A 22,071-nucleotide genomic window follows, 5' to 3' on the forward strand; every position below is an offset into this window, starting at 1 on the left:
CCGAAAGATAATACGGAGTATTTTCCCTCACAAATTCTCATTTGTGATGAACAATATCCGTCACAAGCTTGTGATGACTCAAATAAAACCCACTTAGGTAGATAAAGATATGACATTTGTAATTCCCTAGACACTATTGCGTTTGTCTTATCTACTCAAGTAGGTGATGCTTGATCCGTCACAAACTTGTGACGATATACCGTCACAAGAGAGACTTATTGATTTTCCCTAATCGTCATAAACTTGTGACGGATATACCCGTCACAAAAGAGACTTATTGTTCCCTCACAGGTCGGCTAATGAATGACATTTTTCCTGAATGCGGTACTGACGTACTGTATATGCTTCATGAGAGCCATGTGAAATGCTTTTTTTTTTTTAGTGTGAATTCTCGATCAATTGTATCATGAAACAGTAAGTACATAATACTTTTATTACTAGTAGTTTCTAAGAGCTCTGCTTGTCTTATTCTATTTATTTCATCTATCTTAAATTTAAAACCGATATACCGTCTTAAACAAAAATTTAACCACCAAATAATTGTACATCGGCTCAACCATTCAAGTATACAGAGTCACAAACACTAATCACTAACATCTATGAGACTATGAACATCTAATGGTTCTTGTCCTTGGTCGGTCGTCATTTAACAAATCTTTAAACCCCAAACAGATGTACTAATTACATTGCACCACTACTAACCAAATTTTAATATTTCTATACAGTGAGTACTAATTTGGAATATCTGAGCACGTTCATTTCAGGTGGGACCCACTTTGTACTATTTTAGGTCTTATCCATATGACATGGTCACAGTAATATTTTATGTCCCTTATTATATAATAAAGTTGCATTTCAGTCCCTGTCAAATGACATAATACTATAATAGTCCCTTCATTTGCTTCCTTAAAAGAGTTGCATTTCAGTCCCTATATCATTAACATCAACCTTTATTTTAGTGAGTGCCTCACTTGCAAAACTGTCTCCACACTTTCTCTTTCATCTGTTTCTAGACTTCATAATCTTCATTCCAACTTTCAGGTAATTAATTTTTTCTATTTTTTTTAGAAAGAGTTAGTTTTGTGTAAGACGATTTTATAGTAACGGATCCAAACATAACCCCATTTTTAGTGGATAGAAGTGGTTATTTAATTCTTATTTTGCGATAAATTTGTGTAAAACCGTCTTAGATAAGTATTTGTGTTTTAACAAGATGTTTCAATTTTTTTTTTCTTTGACTTGGTTGTTTTTGTGCTTGTTCTGTGTATTTTGTCTGATGATATGTAAAATTATTGATGATTTGTTGACTTGTTTTGTTCTATTTTTAGTGGGTTTATTTTATTTTTACCTGGGATAGTTTTGTAAAATATGATTGTAATAGTGGCATTTACAAATTCTTGTGTAAGACGGTCTTATATAAGAAGTTTGTAAAACAGGTTTATTTGGTACTAATTTTTCACTTACATGGGATATTTGTATACATGGATCTGTTTACTCAATGTTTGTGTAAACCCGCCTTATGGAAGAATAGCTCTAATTGGATCATTTTCTTCTCCTTTTATTTGGATTTGTTGTTTTGTTACTAGAAGTGTTTTTTTTTGTGTGTGTGTGGACTAGTGTTGAATGGTTGAAACTATATTTTTGAGTCAAAAGGTCTTGAATGGTTGTTGAAAAGAGTTAAACTGTAGCAGGAGCACATTAGACCATTTCAATCTGGGATTTAAGTTTTGAACAGTAGGTTGGGATTCTTGGAATTGATAATCAACTTAATGGATTCAGTTGTGATAAATTATCTAATAATGAATCTTTTGAAAGAGTACAATAGTATTTACCGTGTGCCTTAAAGATTCCTGCCTATCTCAATACATTGGCTCAAGCATATTCCTCATGTGTGATGACCATAATGAAAATAAAATAAAGTCGAGAATCGTATTGAACTGTTGAATTATCTAAGGGGTAAAAGTTATAAGGCTCTTTCGTTACTCCACCTATTATTAATTGGTTACTATGAAACCTCATTTTGTTTAATAGCTATCTCATGTGTGGCCTTGTGTAGGCTCAGTGTAGTTTTAATGTGAATTACGGATGTAATATGTTCAAGGTTTTAGTTACACCTTTGGGTTCATTTCCAACAATGACGACATGGAACACTGGTTCATATTAACTTGGGTCCTTTCATTGAGGATATAAGCAACAATGACAATCGAACCTTAGTTCCAAAATAATTTAGTGTTCGTTTCTACTCCTAGGTAATATTGTCCAACTCGAACGAGCTCTACTTACTTTGTAGTGTGTGCATACAAAGATGCACAGATAAACAGTATTCGTGGTGGGTCTGGTAACGAGTTATGTTCGGAAGTTATCACTGTGCTCTCTATCATATATTTATGCTATGCATTTGAATCATACGCTGTAATTTTTAATTTTTCTCTGGTACATGGTTTATTAGATTTGTGCTTCATTGATAAATTGTGTTATCTGGCTTTCTGCAAGTTTTCATGTTAATTAGTTGTGATATAAGTTTTCATGTTAATTAGTTGTGATAACATAACCTTTACATGTAGAAAATGCAAGGATTGGTAAGAGGACTTTTGGTAAATGGAAAAAATGCTGTGTTGCAACAATGCCGCTTAGGGAATCAATGGATGAGACCTGTCGCATTGGCACGTTTTGAGACAACTGTGGCTGCTCGCATGGATGAGCATGGTTTTGAGAAAACAACAATCTCGGATATCTTGAAAAACAAGGGTAAAAGTGCTGATGGTTCTTGGCTTTGGTGCACAACTGATGACTCTGTTTATGACGCTGTCAAATCGGTGTGCATTTTTAGTTCTTCTCCTTGTTTGATTATTTATGTTATTATTATTATTGAGTATTGAGTACTAACTTTAAAGTTTAATGACTGTGTATTATTAACCTTGTAGATGACCCAGCACAATGTGGGAGCCTTGGTCGTTGTGAAGCCCGGGCAGGAGAAATCAATTGCTGGTATTATTACAGAGAGAGGTACACATAGCAATCGTGTTTTAGAGTTCATTCAACATATTTTAGCAATCAATTGCTTATGGAGTTTTGGTACTGCATACCTTATTTTAAAACTATGGTACTTCGATTGAAGAAATTTCTCTTTTTCTTAATTTAAAGTTTCGTTTTGGTAGTAGTTCCTGTTCAAGCATTGTCAATGAGGCAACCCTGCTTTTAGTTTTCACTTTTAGGATTAGCTCAGAGTCCACTTTATCCCTCGAAAATGTCCATGTGCCGAATTGTGAACATCTTGTTATTGTCTCTCTGTAAGAAAAGTATAAAATGGGGGTGAGACAGTAAGAGACTGAGTCATGGTATCAAATTGCATAGTTAATTTATGTTTTCAACTCGAAAGCTCTTTCTAAGTTTTTGTGTTTTTCCCTTATAAAATTGATTGAAATCTCATTTTTTATGGGTCATATTAATTAGTTGACATTGTGCTATACCACACTAAAAACTACCTAGCTAACCTAATGTTACTTTTTGTCAAGTTTTAAGAATTTGAAGCGGGAAGAGATGTAGAAACTTGGAAATTTTATGAAAAAACTTAGGTGATGCAAATGAACTTGTGTGCCATTTAGTTGGATGTTAGGTGCCAATTGTAAAGGCGGTGATGCCTAAAGACTAACTTGAAGTATCACTTATAGTGATGTCTAAAGGGTAACTTTAGGCATCACTTTTAAAAAGGGATGCCGAAAGCCTTTACTAAATATTACGGAGTACTTATGAATAGTGAGTTTCACACTAGGCATCCCTTCTCTTGGGATTTAGGAGTGGTGCTGAAACTTTTGACATCACTTGTGTGAGGCTTGAGAAGTGATGCCTAAGTTGAACTTCGACTCTTCGAGCACATGTGTTGCCTATATCATTTGGCTTGATGGTAATCCCCGTTCTGCAGCATCCTCTCTTTCTGTGCTTAGAACGGTCTCATGAGTACTTTACAAGGATATTGTACTCCCTTTATATTATTATCTCTTCCCATTTCATTTTGTGCAGTCTCCAAGACGACGTTTATTTGACTGTTCTTTTTTTTCATATACACATTTTTTTTTGTAAAAAATACTTCCTTCCTTCCATTCAATTCTGTACATTTACTTTATATAGGTATATCAATGCCCGTTCTTTCTTTTGTTCATATCTTTAGTTACATATTAATAAAAATTCTAAAAAATTGATATTCACAATGTACTAAGTAAGACAATTTAAACAAAATCTCACATGCCTATCTTTTATGTTATATATTAGAAGTTGTATCAAATATTCTCCGCTCTTATAAATAGTGCCCAAAAAGCAAATGTATAGAATTGAATGGAATAGAGGAAGTATTATTTTGTGAAAAGTGTGAATAATGAATATAAATATATAATTGTCATATATTTATGGTCAAAGTTTTAAATGTTTGATGCACAATGTGAGAAGGGAAGGAAAAAAGTAATGGAGTAATTTGTATGCCTTGGGAATTGGGATGGAGTATTGTAAGGGGGTGTGTCGTTGCCTTTCTAGTCATGTGGATTAGAAAATCCAAGGAATTGATAATACAAGTGTTGTTTGGCTGCAAAAATCGGTAAGTAAAACTTCCTATGAAAAACTAATTCCTACACCAATGTAGGAAGTAACCTAGCCTAGATAGGTGAGAGTTCCCATATGAATTGTGATGCCCCCATATGTTATGATTTTAATTTTCGGGGGAATTTTATCTTCCCATGGTTAATCAAACAAGCACTTAGGGTGTGTTTGGATTGAGTGATTTGGAGGGAAAAGAAAGGGAGGGAGAATAGAGGATTTAAAATCCCTTGTTTTTGTATAGCAAATGAGGGTGGAGGGAAATGGAGGGGGAGAGATTTGGAGGGATCCAATTTCCCTCCTCCAAGCCTAATCAAAATCTCTCCACAATAGCACAATAGCCAAGATTTGGAAGGAAATGTATCCAAACACCCACACCCCATTCCCCCTCCCCTTCCCTTCCCTTCTCTCCCTTTCCCTTCCCCCCTTCCTCCTCCCCTCCCGTTCCCTCCACTTTTGTTATCCAAACACACCTTAAGGGTGTGTTTGGATAGCAAAAGTGGAGAGAAAGGGAGGGGAGGGGGAAGGAGGGAAGGGGAAGGGAGAGAAGGGAAGGGGAGGGGGAATGGAGTGTGGTTGTTTGGATACAATTTCCCTCCAAATCTTGCCTATTGTGGAGAGATTTTGATTAGGCTTGGAGGAGGGAAATTGGATCACTTCAAATCTCTCCCCCTCCATTTCCCTCCACCCTCATTTGCTATCCAAATAAAGGATTTTAAATCCCCTACTCTCCCTTCCTTTCTTTTCCCTCCAAATACCTCAATCCAAACACACCCTAAAGGTGTGTATATTTCCACATTCTTAGTGGCTATTCCTAACTTTTTTACTAGATGCGAAACATACCATGTAGGGCTTGTTTGGATGGAGGATTTTAAGGGAAAGATAGGGAGGGAGAGGAGGAGATTTAAAATCCCTTGTTTGGATAGCAATTAAGGGTGACGGGATATGGAGGGGAGTGATTCGGAGGGATCCATTTCCCTTTCAACAAGCCAAATCAAAATCTCTCCCCAATAGGAAAGGTTTGGAGGGAAATTGTATCCAAAGTTCCAAACACCCACACCCCATTCTCCTTCCCCTTCCCCTTCCTTTCCCTCCCTTTCTCTTCCCTCCTTCCCCCCGTCCTCCCTTTCCCTCCTAATTTGGTATCCAAACAAGGCCTTAGGCTAGAATCTAGATGCAAAGAAAGTAACTTAATTTATTTAACATTTTGAAAAGGGAATGAGATACACAGTCTGTTATGAATCGGATGTAACGAGGTTTGCTAGGCATCTTCCTCAGTTTCTGAAAAATATACTGTGTCTCATCCTCCACACCATCATTGGGGGCCATCTAGTGGATTTTATTCCCTAGTGAAGGTAGGATATCATACTTCTATATCGCCAAATACCATAGCACTTGTGTCATTGTGTGATTCTAATGTTCAATACAGAAGTGTAAACCATAACAGTGAAGGTTATTCCCATTTTCTAGCTAATCGAATTGAACAATATGCATATTCTTCCATGATAAAATTTCTGATGAGCACTTTCTCCTGTCACGGTCCATATTTCATACAATGGCATTGGTTGTCATCCTGATAATTACAGGCATAAGTATGATTTTAGGTAGCAATTGTCACTGTGCTAAGCTTCAATACTTAAGCAAAGCAGTCCAGATTTAATACCATGGCATCAGTGTTGTCAATACTGGTATTTAACTAGGAGCAGAAATGGACAGGATGGTCACTGACATATATTTTCCTGTTTCAGATTATCTCAGGAAGATTATAGTTCAAGGTAGATCGTCGAAGTCTACCAAGGTTGGTGACATTATGACTGAAGAGGTATGAGACTATGAGTCAACTACTTATCTGTATCTCATTATATCGTCGCATTTACATTGTAGCTGGTTTAATACTAATTTTTTTTTTCAGAACAAGCTTATTACAGTTACTCCAGAAACCAAGGCTCTGAAGGCAATGCAGCTCATGACAGGTTTGTACTTTGTTGCTTATAATTTCCGATTACTCTTTTCTAGTTATCAAAGGGAGTCTTGCATGAGATTTAAGACGATTACATGTGAGACCACCCAAATAGTTGCGTATTCTTGATTTACTTACGTGGTTAGTACGCTGGTCTGATAGGCATCGAATGTTGACCCAAATTGTTTGTAGATAACCGTATCAGACACATCCCGGTTATTGATGACAAAGGAATGACGGGCATGGTTTCGATTGGAGATGTAGTTCGTGCAGTAGTCAGCGAGCACCGAGATGAACTGGACCGCTTAAACGCCTATATACAAGGAGGTTACTAGATGATGACGAAAATGAACTTGTGTGTCCTATTTGATTATTCCCGAGCACCTTTGAAGTCGAGATTTGTGCAACCGTGCTTGTGAATATAAGTACTGTTTTTCCTAATGTTGTACGCCTGAATACTCGTCTTTTTGGGCATTAGTCTCGAGTGATGAGACATGTAACTGGGTTTTTGCTAATAAGGGTGAAACTAATTGCATCATCGCTCCTTATCTATGTTCGGTTGCAGAATTTTGATTGACAATAATGCATTTAGTATTGTGTAGTTCGCTTCATATCCAATTGCCCAGGCTCCCAGCCCACTGTTGTGAACTTGACAGTAGAGTTTTTCGACGGCCCTCCTGGTGTTCGTGTTTGTCTCCTTATTCAAGACATTAAATTACGAGAGAAACTAATATATCACGTCGTTAACTAGCAAGGAAATATGAATTTGACGCAAAGTTAAGTGAAACTTCGGAACGCATTAAAATCAATGTTATAGAATTCTTTAGGAACAAATTATGAAATTAACAGTTAATAAAATGAATTATAGAAATATCGATTTTCCGGATTCGTGATCCTTGGAAAATCCGGAGACGACCTTGGCTTCAATCACAACAAATGCTTGTATAATCTTTCTGCACTTTGTCCATGTCTCATTGCTAGCTCGCAAGGCTGTTTTGAGCTTTTATGAATCGCAATGAAATCTTATAGATTAAATCTAATTACTTTTTGATGGGATGTTGATAAAAAAAAGTTTTTTTGTTTTGTTTTCGGGTACATAAAGAGGGGTAAGCCCCGAAATTAAGTAATAACGGTACGAGGTAAAACAACTCCTAGAGCATCTTCCCTAAGAACTGAGCAAAGAGCAGGTGGTGGCACTGATAAAACTGTAATAGAAGAACCAACTCCTTGATCAGCGAGCCAATTCGCGGCGCAATTGTGCTCAATATGAACTGACCGTCCATCTAGCTTGATAAGAGGGGCAAGCCCCGGAATTAAGTAATAACGGTACGAGGTAAAACAACTCCTAGAGCATCTTCCCTAAGAACTGAGCAAAGAGCGGGTGGTGGCACTGATAAAACTGTAATAGAACACGATGAACCAACTCCTTGATCAGCGAGCCAATTCGCGGCGCGATTGGCTTTTCTACAAGTGTGCTCAATATGAACTAATCGTCCATCTAGCTTGATAAGCTCCTTACAACGAAGAACAAGAGGACGGAGACCATTACTGAACAAGAGCATGCTCTAGCCTAGCCAAAAGAGCTCGCATTTCAGCGCGTATGAAATTACAAGAGCAACATGAAAAAAGATAAGCGGAGACAAAATTACCCGTGTCATCTCGTATAACGCCCCTACACCCGGCAGGACCCTGGTTACCTCTTGACACGTCATCCGTGTTAAGTAGAAACCAACTAGAGGGTGGAGGGTGCCATCTAATGAAGATTTCTTCATAATTCGAACCAGGAGACGAGATAAATAAAGAGAAAGGATCAAAAGCATTTTTTAAAGAAGGAAGTAGTTGTTGAAGAAATCGAATGGGATCAGCGGGGTTTTCGTTTCCTCTACCAAAGACGACATTATTCCTCCACTTCCAAATCCACCAACAAGTAATGGCGAATTTCATAGGCCAATCTGCTGAAGTACGAGGGGAACTATTACTTACATTTCTGGATATCCAACTATGGAACGGTATAGAGAAGAAGGAGTCATTTGGCATTGCAACTCTAAGTAATGACTACAGCTCGCTGTAATACGGACAAAGACGCAGTAGGTGGTCGATGGTCTCGTCTTCTGCCAAGGATCTGGGACATAAAGGATCATCTGATAAACCGCGTCGGACCCTGTTATAATTGCACAACAGACGAGTATGAGCCGCTAACCACAAGAACATACGGATTCTCTGTTGGACCGGTAATTTCCACATGAGATGCCACTCCACAGTAATGGATTCGTGTTGTAGCTCGTTGGCTCTTAGAAAAACTAACGCTGATTTGATAGTAAACCTGCCATTAGGAGAGCCATTCCAAAAAAAAAATAGCATCTTCGACATAAGGTTTTGGGGCCAAGGTAAAAGCTTCGATTTTTAGCAACTCCTCCCGTGGAAGATAATTAGAGAACAAATCCCATTTCCATCCCGAGGATTGATCCCACATTTCACTAACAGTAGCACCTAGGATCGATTCAGGGATAAGCGACGTAGCCTTGTCCGATAGGCAGCCTTCGTTGACCCATGGATGATCCCAAAAAAGAGTCGTTCTCCCATTCCCTACGACAACTGACGTTCCTTGGCCTACTATTATGGCTTGAGAAGTTAAACCGGCCCAAACATTCAACATGTTCTGTTTAAGTTGGAACATATTAACATCACGACGGCCATTACAATATTTAGCAAGCTAAAACTGCTTATAAGGGAGCATTCTAGTGATCCATCAATTTGTGTCACCCCTCCGTCTCAATTATATGTTTACATTTGATTAAAATACCACTCAAAGACTAAAAAAAATGTAAACAAATAATTGATAGGAAAATTTTTCGTATTTGCTCTTTGATGTACATGTTTTACTCTATCATGGACCTTTTTCCATTGTTTTTCCATAGTATACCATTTGCCTAGAGACCTAAAAAAAGTTCTCTCTTCTTCTCTACCTCTAACAAATTAATAAAATCCTACCAAATACATCAATGATGTACTTAATTCATATATTGAACAAATTATTGTTCTAATTCCATTAACAACGCATCACTTTTTTGCTTCAAAATTACCTAAATTCAAATTGATTGAGCTTAGTTTTACAATTAGGGTTTTATGGAATAAGTTGTGGCTGGGATCGGGGTGACTGGTCATCAGGAGGATAGAGGGCATGACGGCGGTCGCGTATGTGTGGGGCCGTGGGATGTGGTTGTCGTGGGGTTGGTGTAAGCGAGGGTGCTGGTCGTGGGTAAGTGCTAGGCCCTAGGGGATGGTGGTGGTCGATACAAGGCTTGAAGCAAAAAGTCCGAGGCAAATGGTCGACGTTGGTGGCCTAAGATGGTCGACGTTGGTGGCCTGAAGTTGTCGATCAATCTGTGGTTGACGGCAAGCTGAGGCCGGAAAAGACAGTGGCAGGAATGAGGGAGGGAGGTGGTGGAATTTAAAATTTGGGAATTGAAATAAAAGGGGTAAAATGGTCATTTGCGTCCATGAATGAGCATCACCTAATTCTTTTGGTTAATCTATTACGACAAAGAATATAATATAGCTTTCTCTTTTTATAGGTCAATCCTGCATGTCAATGTTGAATCAGTTTATGGTTATGATTAACACACTGAAACAACAAGTTAATTTTAATCTAATGTAGATCATTTACGTAAAAAATGTTATATAAAATTGTAAAACTTTATCTATACATGCTCGTGCAATTTTGCACGGGTTCTAAACTAGTACAATTTATATAGATATAAATTGTACTACCCCATTGGTGCTGTTTGACCTAGTTTATGTGAAATAACTTTTACTTTATAGAATGAGTTTTTTCATAAATTACTTTTTGAAAAAATTGTGGTTGTTTGGCCTAACTTTTTGTAAAAGTAGTTTTTTAACAAATTGATGTGTTTGACCTACTAAGGGTGTGTTTGGCCTAGCTTGAAAAGTGTTTTTGTGCTCAAAAACACTTTTTGGCCAAACATATTACTCCCTCCATATCACACCAATGATAACATTGACTTATTAACACTTGTCGAACCACGTTTTGTAACGTGAATATCTTTAGTTACACATTATTAAAAATTATAAAAATTTGATATTCTTATAACATTCATGACGATAAATCAAACAAGATCTCACATGACTATATTTTGTCTTATAGATTAAGAATAATATCAAAGATTCTCTACGACCATAAATAGTGTCAAGATTCTCAATGTTACCATTGGTGTGGTATGGAGGGAGTATTTTCTAAAAGTTAAACAAAAAGTTTTCAAAAGCTAAAAATAAATATTTTTGGCCATAGAAATAGAAGCAACAATTTGTTGTTTCTGCTTTTGAAAAACACTTTTGGAAAATTAAACTTGAAAAGCAAAAACTCATTTTTTAGAATCGAGGCCAAACATACTCTAAGAGTTTTTTGGGAGAAGTAGAAGCAGAAACATCAATTTTTTTTTTTTTTTTTTTTTGAAATAAACCGAAGTGGTTTAACTTATATTAATCAAATCCTGCTCTGCAGCAATCACAAAAGGTTGCGGTAACCTATCCGTCCAAAATCTTCTACCTATGGTCCATGGCGTAGCATGAGCCACTAAATGAGCTAGCTTATTACACACCCTACGAGTATAAATAAAAATAACTGAATCAAAAAACGGAACTAAACTAAAAATCTCATCATAGATAAGGAAAATGTCACCACGACCCTTCTTCCTGCCCTTCAAATCATCAACCACATTAAGGCAATCGCTCTCGATAATAATACTCCGCATCCCAACACTCTGCGCCTCCTTTAAGCCAAGAAGAATAGCTTCCGCCTCAGCCGATTTCACACAACAAATCCCCGAGCTTTTCGACACGACCCATACCACCCGTCCATCACCATCTCGGCAGACCGCACCCAATCCTACACCCATACCCTCCTTCACACCTGCATCAACATTTATCTTCCACATACCATCAGACGGTCTAGCCCAGCTAGCACCACTCGACGGCTCCTCCTCCCTCCTACCCACCTCGGTCTTATCCCCATCCAATCCCGACATCTCCCATACCATATCCGAGATCCTCCTAACAACCCCCTCCCCCGTCCATTCCCCATTATCAAATATCAACTTATTTCTCTGCTCCCAAATCACCCAGCAGGCGGTCATAAATAGAACACGCTCCTCCTTTCCCAAGCCACGCAACACTCCCTCCACCCACTCCCTTATGCGCATACTACTGTTACTCCTGAAGACCTCCATACCGAGTAACTCCCAAACCTCTTCGTCCCAACCACAATCCCGAACAACATGGATACAAGACTCCTCAACATCATGGCACCTCGGGCAAGACCCGTCAAACCCTCGAACCCGTTTTGAAACATCAATTTAGTCTTGTTTTAGTAGTTTTTATTAAACGATTTTTCAAAAGTAGTTTTTATCTCCTAAATTATAGTGTTTGACATAACCCCTACTTTTATAATTTAAAAGCGATTAAAAACACCAAACCCCCTCCTAATTTCATAAGTTAAATCTAATGGGAATTAATTTTTTCTTTTTGAAACAAATACTATTCTAAAAAAAAAAAATCTAGGCGTTTGACGCTTACCTTTCTCGAATCACAATTGGATACTTGACTCTATTTATACGCCAAATTACCCAACCCTAATTAAAAAAATTCACAACCCTAATTCTTCCAAATTTCTCAGATCTCTTCATCCAAAAGAATTCTACTATCATCACATTCATAATCAAAAGAATTCGTCCTTCTGGTAATTTTAATCTAATTGTTAATCAACACTTGTTATTATTTATTATGTTATTCCACCTTCTGTTTTCCTCTTTTTAATTAATCATCGTATTTATTTATTTATTTCATACAATTCAAGTTTCGCATAGCCTGAAACGATTGGACTTTGCTGTTTTATTTGATTTTCTAGGTTAAAATTTTGATCTTTTGTCTTGCAATTGATTCTATTTACTGAATTGTATTAATTTTTTAGGGTTTTTTTTTCTGTTGTATTTTGGATGAAAGTTTGGAGCTTTGTGATCTGAGTATTGAGTTTCTCATACCCTTGCCTGGGTTTTAATTATGGAATGATAATTTTTGTTAGCACGAGTGAAACAGTGATTTGAGGCATTGGGGTGATATTGTTGTTGATAACATTGATTTGTCGCACTTGATAACCTTTTTTATTGTTGGATTTTCGATATTCGGCCGATTTTTGAAATCGCATTGGTGATTCCGTAAGTAGTTTCATGGAGTTCAAAAGAATTGATTTTTTGCCCTTTGTTGATTTAGGCGGAGTTTGAGGCGTTGGGTTTGATGGGCTGTTTTATTGTCGGATTTATGCTATTCGGTCAAGTTTTTGAAAACGAATTGGTGATTTTGTATGCAGTGCCATGGCGTCCAAAAGAATTTTGAAGGAGTTGAAGGATCTGCAGAAGGACCCACCTACTTCATGTAGTGCAGGTATTGTTAGTAACCTAGGAACAGCTTATATTGATTTTATACTGGATTTTTGTTGTTGTACCCTTTTCATGTGTTTAAAGGTGTTGATGATGTTTTTGAGATTAAAATAATTGAATGTGTCAATGGTTATAATTGTTATACATATCAGTTTATGAGCGTTTGGCGTATGACAGTGATAGCAGACTGCCTTTTTTAAACGATTTCAAGTTCAGAACTTGGTTTTTGTGTTTATCTGCTATTTAACCAGTAGCTATCTTGTGTCTTCCATATCTTTAGGGCTTCTAGTTCACTGCACCCAAATATGCTAATAATGATTTCAGCTCATCCTAAAAAATTGTAAATAACCACGACTCATAACATTTCAGCCCTAGTGTGAATTGAGCATATTACTTCCAGCTTGAGAGTTCATCTTTTATGACCGTTGTAACTTGTTCCAAGTTCAAATTTTACATTGCTGCCTTGCTGGTGTCTCCTTTTTGTCATTGTGGTTCAAGAGGATGGAACATCAAGATTTTCAGTAAAGTTTATTTCGGAAAATAAACACATTGTTTTCATCTTTGAACTTTGTTTTACTGATTTCAAATACTCCAGTTTTGGTGGTGTCTTTGTAGTCTGGAGATTTGTATTGCTCTGAGGGGGTGTTTGATTGGCTCTCTTGGAATGGATTGGAATGAATTTGCTCCATTCCAATGTTTGGTTGGAGTCTTTTGGAATGGAGTTAGATACCCAATGGATTCTAACTCCATTCCAACCCCCTAGAATGTCATACCCAACTTCCTCCCTTGGTATCAAACTCCATTCCTCTAATCTACAATTTTAGGATGAACCAAACAAGTTTATGAGGGAATGGATTTAGAACCCCATACCATTATGAATTCATATTCCAATCCATTCCATTCCATATTATTGAACCAAACGCCCCCTGTTTTCTATTGAGAATGCACTTATAAGATTTTACTGCATTGCCTTTTTTTTGTTTTTTAGAGCTTCTCTAGATTTTCTCCTTGTTGTTGAGGTACGTGCACAATAGATGGCCGGTGGGATCAGTTTCGGAACGCCCCTTTTTTGTGCTAGAAAAATTACTATTTAGCATAGCAAATTTATTGGTGTCCTAACTTCTATATAAAACACATTCTGTATCCTGTCTTCTTGTTTTCTGGTCTGTACCTCTGTGGGGTTGCTCTTTGATAGGCTTCGTCTATTGGTATTTCATGTGTTATCGGACTTCTTGTCAATGCAGAGTTGGGAGTTGACATTTCTCTCGGTAGTCCTTAATTTTAATTGGTCCGTTGGAACTGAAGGATTACATCTTCGGATGACATCTTTGTAATATGTGCCTTTTAGGGAATGCTGTGGATTTTTTTTTTTGAAAATTCGAGCTTGGTTAAGGAGAAATCATTATATACCTGTATGGTTTTGCCGTAGGCTTGGCAGTGCTTAGGGCTCTGTTTAATTAATTTAGTCTTTCACAGTTCTGTTCTGTAATGGTTGTTAATTCCTTGCAACAGGGCCGGTTGGTGAAGACATGTTCCATTGGCAAGCAACAATTATGGGGCCTAGCGACAGCCCATACACCGGAGGTGTATTTCTTGTGTCTATCCATTTCCCTCCGGACTATCCATTCAAGCCTCCCAAGGTAAGGTTTTTTTTCAACTTCAGTTGTGACTTGTGATCCCTGAAATTTTATGGTGGTCCAGTTACTTTTTAGGGTTGTTGCAACTGTTCAGAACATAATTGTTTGTGAAGTCTCCATATATTGGAGAAAGACTTATCATCATGTATCTGATTTAGCACTCATAAGGCATAAGTTAATGTTGTGGTAGATAAAATTTTGATACTGTCGGAGAAAAGGGTGTTTGTTTGTGGGATTTATTGTTTAAAGAATGTGTGATAGTTTGCAGTGGTTAACTAGATTTCCCCATTCCTTTTATGTTGTTAGGTGGTTTTTGTTTGATGTCATTTGAGCGCTAGATTTATTGATAGAGCGACTTGTTGATTTGGTAATCAGTGGCCTGATATAGGGGAGTTATCAGGGCTGTCCTCGAGTTTTGGTATTTTAACTTTTAAGTGGTGATGTGGGAATTTTCCATCATTATGGTTTTTTGATATAGGCATATTGACGCATTGTTACATAAACAAAATTGAATATTACAATTACATTCTATTCCGTTGAATAAAATCCCATAAGCCCATAGTAAAACAAATATGTATTATTTTGATCGCAACAACCCATATTTCAAAATATCATTAATACTTTACCCGATTTAAATCTATATTACTAACTTTCTAAAAAACTTGTAATTTAATAAGTGAAGTGCAAATTCTGTTTTTATCCGTGTAAAATGGGGCAACAAATTTTGTTATGTAAAGGCAAGTAATATTTGACATCAAAGGGTGGGTAGCTATCACCACTGATTAAAGTTAATATGATTGCATGGCTTCAATATGGTGTCCTACGTTCATGAGATCCATCACTGGCTGTTACCCATTTGTGTCCGACACTACATATCTATTTGCTACTGTCCAACCCGTCTACTTTAAAGTCTGTTATAGCTCAAGAGTCTCTAAAAGTGACTGGCTGACTATTGGAAGTTTATATTCTTAAGGTCGATGTTCTTTAATTCTACAATTGTTGTGTTTCCTTATGCAGGTATCCTTCAAGACCAAAGTATATCATCCTAATATCAACAGTAACGGGAGCATATGTCTTGATATTCTCAAAGAACAATGGAGCCCCGCTTTGACAATTTCCAAGGTTAGTTTAGTCTGACGTGATTTGCGCTTTCCCGAAAATAGAAATAGGTGCAATTCGTCGAGAAAATCGGTGAACTGAGAGCCCAAGAAAACTCTTTTTAAATGGCTTCACATAAGCTATAATGACCTATACACTAGAAACACAAATGTTAAGGTATTTTTACATGGAATTAACTTTAATGGTGGTCTTTTAAACTGATTTGCTACTTTCGCCTTGGAATTGAAAACTGCATTTCAACTTGCCGCTCCAAAATATTCTGTATAATCCCTTTTAAAAACCTAATATCAATTCTTGTGACTGGAGTTTGGGATTTTGACCGATTTGTGTGTCTTAGATTGAGAATTAAAGCAATCACAATGTATCCGATTGCATTTCTATTGCAGTTGATACTGTAATCCAATAGCGTGGTTTTCACAAGTTTTCTTTTCGGTTTATAGTCCACGTTCTGTTTTTACATGCTTTTTTGTACTCGTCACTAGTCTACTTGCCATTAGTAGTTCTAACCAAATAATTGCAAAATGCAACAGGTTCTTCTGTCCATATGTTCACTCTTGACGGATCCAAATCCGGATGATCCGCTGGTACCAGAAATTGCCCATATGTACAAGACCGACAGGTCCAAGTATGAGCAGAATGCTCGCAGCTGGACTCAGAAGTATGCCATGGGTTGAACGCGAATTTAAAGTAAACAGTTCTATCAGTCCTTTGTTAATTATCATAATCGGAATTGGGATGCCATGTTTTGTGAATACTATAAAGACAACTTGATTGTGTGAGGACTTGGTCACTTCTTTGATAAGTTATGTATCCGATTCCGTGTTAGGAGTTTCCTTTGCATCCGTTTTGCATACCCCTTATCCTTTGCACCCACAAATATGTAGGGGTGTTCACTCTTTGGTCCGGACCAAAGACCGGACCGGACCGGTCCGAATAATATACGGTCTGGTCCACGGTCCACCAATTTTCACTACTTTGGTCTTCGGTCCGGTCCTGGACCAACCCGAAAGGACCGTGGACCGAACTTTATAACCAATAATTTCACTAGATATTTTTAAATCTAGTAAGAATAAGATTATAAAATAGGATATTCTCTCGTGTACCCCTCAACTTTTTCATTTTCCATGATATACCCCTTTTTTCATGCAAAAAAACTTTGACCGTCAACAACTCTTGGTCAAAGTTTATTGGTTAAAAAATGTTTGACCAACCATAACTACCGGCTACGAGTTCAAAAAGCGATGAATTTTTTTTTTTTCAAATTGAAGGTCTTGACGAGATAATTGGTTTGAAAATAAAAAATTATCGCTTTCTGAACTGGTAACAGAGAATTATTGTCGGTCAAAGTTTTTTGTGAAAAACGAGAGGTACATCTTAGAAAACGAAAAAGTTTAGGGGTACACGAGAGAATATCTCAAAATCTTTACTTTTTTATCCTAAATTGTTTTAAAATTTTACCAGTATTGTTTTTTCCTAGTTTGTTATTATATGATCTTTTTAAATCCAGTTAAAAGATATAATCAAATCTTTACTTTAGATTGGTATTCTCGGCTACTCTATAATCTTCATCAAATTATTAAACCCTACATCTGAATATCTGATTATAAATAGGGATGGTAGTACACTAGTACTCCTTGAACCATACTATGAGTTTTAATCTTGGATGTTTATAAGATAATATGGTCCATTTGGTCTGGTCCGGTCCACGTGTTTTTCTGGTCCAAATCGGACCGGACCGATATTAATAGGGGAGGCATAAATCCACGAAAAATATGAATATGCCACTGGCTCTATTAGAGTAATAAACAATATTAAAGGCATCCACTTACTCTACTACTTTCGTGGCATTAACCATTAGTGTCGTGGTAATAGGGCTAGCCTATTAATATGGTCCGGTCCACGGTCCACCATTTCAGCCTTATTTGGTCTTTGGTCCAAGGTGTTTGGTCCTGTCCGGACCAATGAACAGCCCTACGAATATGAGCAAATTATAACTAGATTTTTAGAAGATTTTTCACCGTCTTTAACTTATTAAAACGTATCACTGCGCGCATGGTGCCAGTGAGGTCTTTTAAAACGGTATTGCTCTTTCACATACGCATTTTACTTTTTCACATACACATTTTACTCTTTTGACCCTCTCATTTTCACAATCAATTTTCCATTCTCCCCTTTTCTTTACAATACACTAACAAAAAAAATACTTGCCACCAATAACCCCACCACGACTTACCACCAATTCCGGTCTTCCACCCTCCCAAAACACCCTTACCCAACCAGCCGCCCCCAACTCCGGCTACCACTACCAGCCGCAGGTCTGTTTACCGGTTGCCATCTTCGACCGTCAATCGTCGAAAAGCCTATGCGTATGAACATAGCACACTACTCCATTCGCGCACAATCCTCACCATGCACCTGTGCACAACAATTAAAACTCAGCCACCTTCGTCTCGCCGACGAACAACCCCACTCTCCGTCTGAGGCCTTGTATGTCGTCACCTGACAAATTAACCACCTTTTACCCATAATAAACTTGAAAACCTCAAATTGTTAAACAAAATTACAGTAAAAAAGAGAGAAAATTTATTCAGAATTATTAATGATGATTATATAAACATGTTTTACTCCTATTATCTAATTCTAATTGGCAATGAAATTTTTTGTCTGCCTCGAGTGTTTTATTGATGGTGATTGAAAGGCAATGTACGCATTTTTTTATTTTTAAAGTCTAGGGTTTGCACATTAAATAGCCATGGAAAAAAGTGTTCTATTGATTGATTAAATAAGTATCAAAAGATAATCTATGTACGATAATGGTGCATTTGGTGACCTATAATTGCAGATTTTAGAAGTAATTTGATTATATTTTGAGGAAGGAGAAGAGACCAATTTGGGGGTTTTTGTGTAGAAGAAGGGCACAGTATGAAAAATTTATGAAAAAAAGTATACGAAAGAGTAAAATGCGTATGTGAAAGAGCCGTCAAACAATGACACGACATGAAAAATAATGTGAAAAATATGAATTTAACACTTAAAACTAGAGCCGTCAAACAATGACACGACATGAAAACACGACACCAACCAGACACGAAATTAACGGATTAAGGTTGACGTTTGATAACCCATTTATGTAAGTGGGTCGACACGAACACGGCGTGAAATTTAATTGGGTCGTGTTTGGGTTGGAGGGTTTGTGATCTGTTTACATGTGACATGAACACAAACCCGACACGACTCGATCTGTTTATCCGCTCTCCTTGAAACGAGTGCAGACTATGATTTATAGGCTTGTAGCATAATACCCGGCCGCTACGAGCAAGATTTGGTACTACAACCGGCGCTACCACCGTGCTCTGTTCTCTTTTTGTTTCGACAACTATTAGTAGAATTTGGAGTGATTTTTGTTCTTTCCATTTCGAGTTTTCCAACTTTTCTCCTCAGATTTCGACTCCTAATAGCATTGGACAAATTTTCTTTTCCAGGCTTATTTTTCTTGTGTATACAATTGTTTAGCCTACTAATAGGCAGTGGCATAGTCTCTAAGCCCATCAATTTTAGCACCACTCCTGGCCTGCACCATATCACACTTTCTCCACCTACACTATTAGGCAACTGCAACATTCTCCCTAGTTTTAGCCCGTCTTGTTGGCGGCTTGTGTTGTCGTTATGGAAAGAAGATGGTCTATGCATTGCACCACGACCATCGAGTGAGAGTCGAGGGTGTTCAGTCAATGCATTCCTTGTAAATGCATTCCTTGCTGAACAAGAAGATAGTCTATGCATTGCACTAGGACCATCGAGTGAGAGTCGAGGGTGCTCATTCAATGCATCCCTTACTGAACAAGAAGATAGTCTTTGCATTGCACCACGGCCATCGAGTGAGAGTCGAGGGTGCTCATTCAACGCATTCCTTGTTGAACGTAGGATATCTGAGTGGTTCACACACGACATCCTACGAGGAAAATCAAGCTCGACCACATCTTGATTATCTACATCTTTAAGACTTGGCACTTCCTCTTCCCTCGACTTTTCTTCCTTTGGCTCGAGATGTAGCATGAATTCTTTTAAAGTGACGCTCTTTCTCACGACATTTGAACTATCATTGTTAACGTCACTTTCAATGTTGGACGACAAGCTAGGTGCCTGAAATGGTTCCAAGGATTTTTCGATTTGGGCGAGAGTTGAAGTGGATATATCGCCATTGCAAAAGCTCGAAAAACTCATCTTTATCTTTTCACCCATCAAGTTCTTAAGGAAGAAGAAGTTGATATCTTTCATTATTAATATGGGAAATGCAAGAGAATAAAACACTAGCCTATGAATTTTATAAAAAAAAAAATGAAATAGAGATTTTATAATTATTTGTGCATGGATTGAATGAGGAGAGTTGAGGTATGATTATAGAATAGAAATAGTAGGGATATTGAATGAAGTCACGTGATTTTTGAGGTTGAACAAGAACATATTAACATGATTCACAAGTTCAAGCACCTTGTCTTTCTGTTTGGGTAAATTAAATTAAATATGCAGAGCAGAGATTAAAAAAAATTGCTTCTATGATTGGGGATGTTTTGTAATTTGGCGGTTTTGTTTAAATTGTTTTTATGTGAGTTTTCACTTTAATTTTTATATACGTTCGTAAAAAAAATTAAAATTATATTATTATTAAATTTCTTATATGAAAACGTTTTTGTATGATGATAACATTTGATTATATAACCTCCTACAATTTGAAAGATATTGAAAAGAAAATTAAGTACTTCAAAATTTGAGTGTGATTTTATGGGAAAAAAGGGTGGTGCTAAGTATTGTCGACACATTACTACATATCGTCGACAGTTAGTAATGCACTTTCAACTTTGCCCTTTTATAATTATTCACTTAACTTTTCACTAACTTACTTCTACAAGCAATTAACTTTGAATTTTTTTTTTTAAAAAAAAAGTCATCATGATGCAACGTAATCAAACAAATTAGAATGACTAATTAACATAATTGAACTAAGCGATTCAATCTTTTAGCCGCTGCTTTGAACGATCATCACAAATGACCATTCAAGGTAAACATGTGAAAGGGACATACACTAACAAATGTCATCACACCATAAACAAGTGTCGATGAAATTCGCTATTACGTGTTGGTGGATATGGAGATAGAGAAATAACTTGGCGTTTGGGCGAGCGGAAGACAATCCTATCGAGCCTATTCAGTTCTTACTTCGCCAATTTGACCTTTCAAAACGGACTTTAGGCCCCTTTTCACTGTTCGTTCCTACTCCACGTACGGTTTTTGAAGAACGTTTTATTCACAGGACCTGTCGGGGACCTGTTGACTGACCTTATATACGTATTTGACATCTTGGAACCTTTCGTACAAACGGACTTGAAATTTAGTGATCTTGGGGAATGGGAACTCGATCTAGGGCCTGTTCCAGTCTTTCCTGATATTGGTGCTAGCGTAGGCCACGCGATCGAGTAGTCTTGTGACTCGATCGAGTAGGCTCCATACTCGATCGAGTATGGCGAGTTCTGTAACACCCCCGCACACCAGGACGCCTTACCAAGGACCATCCCAGTGTATGAAGGTGTTACCATCTCGGTCACCCGAGGTAGTAGATCAAATAGACAATAAAAGAACATTTATAATTAATTACTTTAACACTTTACAACCGCGGTACAAAACTGAATACAAGTGATAACTATGACTGTTAAAGAACTCATGCGTCTGAACACCTATGCCGGTAGCGTGGTGACTCGATTCCCTCCATGCCCAACAACAACAACCAACTGTACCTGCTAAGCCAACTACTCACCATCCCCAAATGAATCACCACAGTTTTGAAAACATAATACGGGGTCAGTTACCGAGCAATTAAGATAAGACAAGTACGATAAATAACCAGCTGATCATCCACCAACCCCGGTCTCCCGATCTCACACGGTAACCGACTACACACCGAGGTGTGCAGCCCTGCCAGACTACCCATCGCAACAGGTAGCCCACACCGCTAGTGGGAGACCGCAACCCATCCTCACCAAATCCAGCTCCTCAACGAGCGACTAACAATCCCTGTCCGTTAATGTGCACATCCCCTCCCGTGACGGGTTTCACGGAGGGCGAACTAGGGTGTGAAGCCACTCCCGCAAGTGACTCCACCACAATCACACACACCACAACATCACAGCTGTCACAACACCACAACCGTCACAACACAACCACATCACCACCGTCACCACAACACCCATACTCCGATGATCAACAGCTAGATAACAACAATTACAAAACAAACACAATCTTAAATCAATTAACAGTAACC

The 22,071-nt window shown here is 37.7% G+C and overlaps 4 protein-coding genes across 6 annotated transcripts; 2 read left to right on the forward strand and 2 right to left on the reverse strand.

Annotated features, from left to right (window-relative positions):
• Nucleotides 1–918: 918 nt before the first annotated feature.
• LOC141591804 (CBS domain-containing protein CBSX3, mitochondrial-like) lies at nt 919–7,158 on the forward strand. 2 transcript variants are annotated; one of them, XM_074412282.1, is made up of 6 exons: nt 919–1,041; nt 2,565–2,816; nt 2,925–3,006; nt 6,336–6,409; nt 6,500–6,560; nt 6,740–7,158. In XM_074412282.1, exons 2-6 carry the CDS (start codon nt 2,568–2,570, stop codon nt 6,880–6,882), a joined length of 609 nt encoding a protein of 202 aa, XP_074268383.1. In that variant the 5' UTR covers nt 919–1,041; nt 2,565–2,567; the 3' UTR covers nt 6,883–7,158. The 2 variants fall into 2 exon arrangements, with proteins under 2 accessions (XP_074268383.1, XP_074268384.1); XM_074412283.1 differs by having other exon boundaries at nt 946–1,570; nt 1,618–2,816.
• Nucleotides 7,159–11,037: 3,879 nt separating this feature from the next.
• On the reverse strand, nt 11,038–11,604 carry LOC141589750 (uncharacterized). Its single transcript, XM_074410376.1, has one exon. The coding sequence runs from the start codon at nt 11,602–11,604 to the stop codon at nt 11,038–11,040; it is 567 nt and encodes a 188-aa protein (XP_074266477.1).
• Nucleotides 11,605–12,152: 548 nt separating this feature from the next.
• Nucleotides 12,153–16,595, forward strand: LOC141591805 (ubiquitin-conjugating enzyme E2 28-like). Of its 2 annotated transcripts, none has more exons than XM_074412284.1 (5): nt 12,153–12,302; nt 12,930–13,003; nt 14,512–14,639; nt 15,654–15,758; nt 16,286–16,595. In XM_074412284.1, exons 2-5 carry the CDS (start codon nt 12,934–12,936, stop codon nt 16,427–16,429), a joined length of 447 nt encoding a protein of 148 aa, XP_074268385.1. In that variant the 5' UTR covers nt 12,153–12,302; nt 12,930–12,933; the 3' UTR covers nt 16,430–16,595. The 2 variants fall into 2 exon arrangements, with proteins under 2 accessions (XP_074268385.1, XP_074268386.1); XM_074412285.1 differs by having other exon boundaries at nt 12,195–12,298; nt 12,929–13,003.
• Nucleotides 16,596–18,808: 2,213 nt separating this feature from the next.
• Nucleotides 18,809–20,081, reverse strand: LOC141589751 (uncharacterized). The gene has a single exon (XM_074410377.1). The coding sequence runs from the start codon at nt 20,031–20,033 to the stop codon at nt 19,065–19,067; it is 969 nt and encodes a 322-aa protein (XP_074266478.1). The 5' UTR covers nt 20,034–20,081; the 3' UTR covers nt 18,809–19,064.
• Between the last annotated feature and the right edge of the window lie 1,990 nt (nt 20,082–22,071).

The sequence above is a fragment of the Silene latifolia genome, chromosome 7 (genome assembly GCF_048544455.1).
Source record: "Silene latifolia isolate original U9 population chromosome 7, ASM4854445v1, whole genome shotgun sequence".
Classification (NCBI taxonomy): domain Eukaryota; kingdom Viridiplantae; phylum Streptophyta; class Magnoliopsida; order Caryophyllales; family Caryophyllaceae; genus Silene; species Silene latifolia.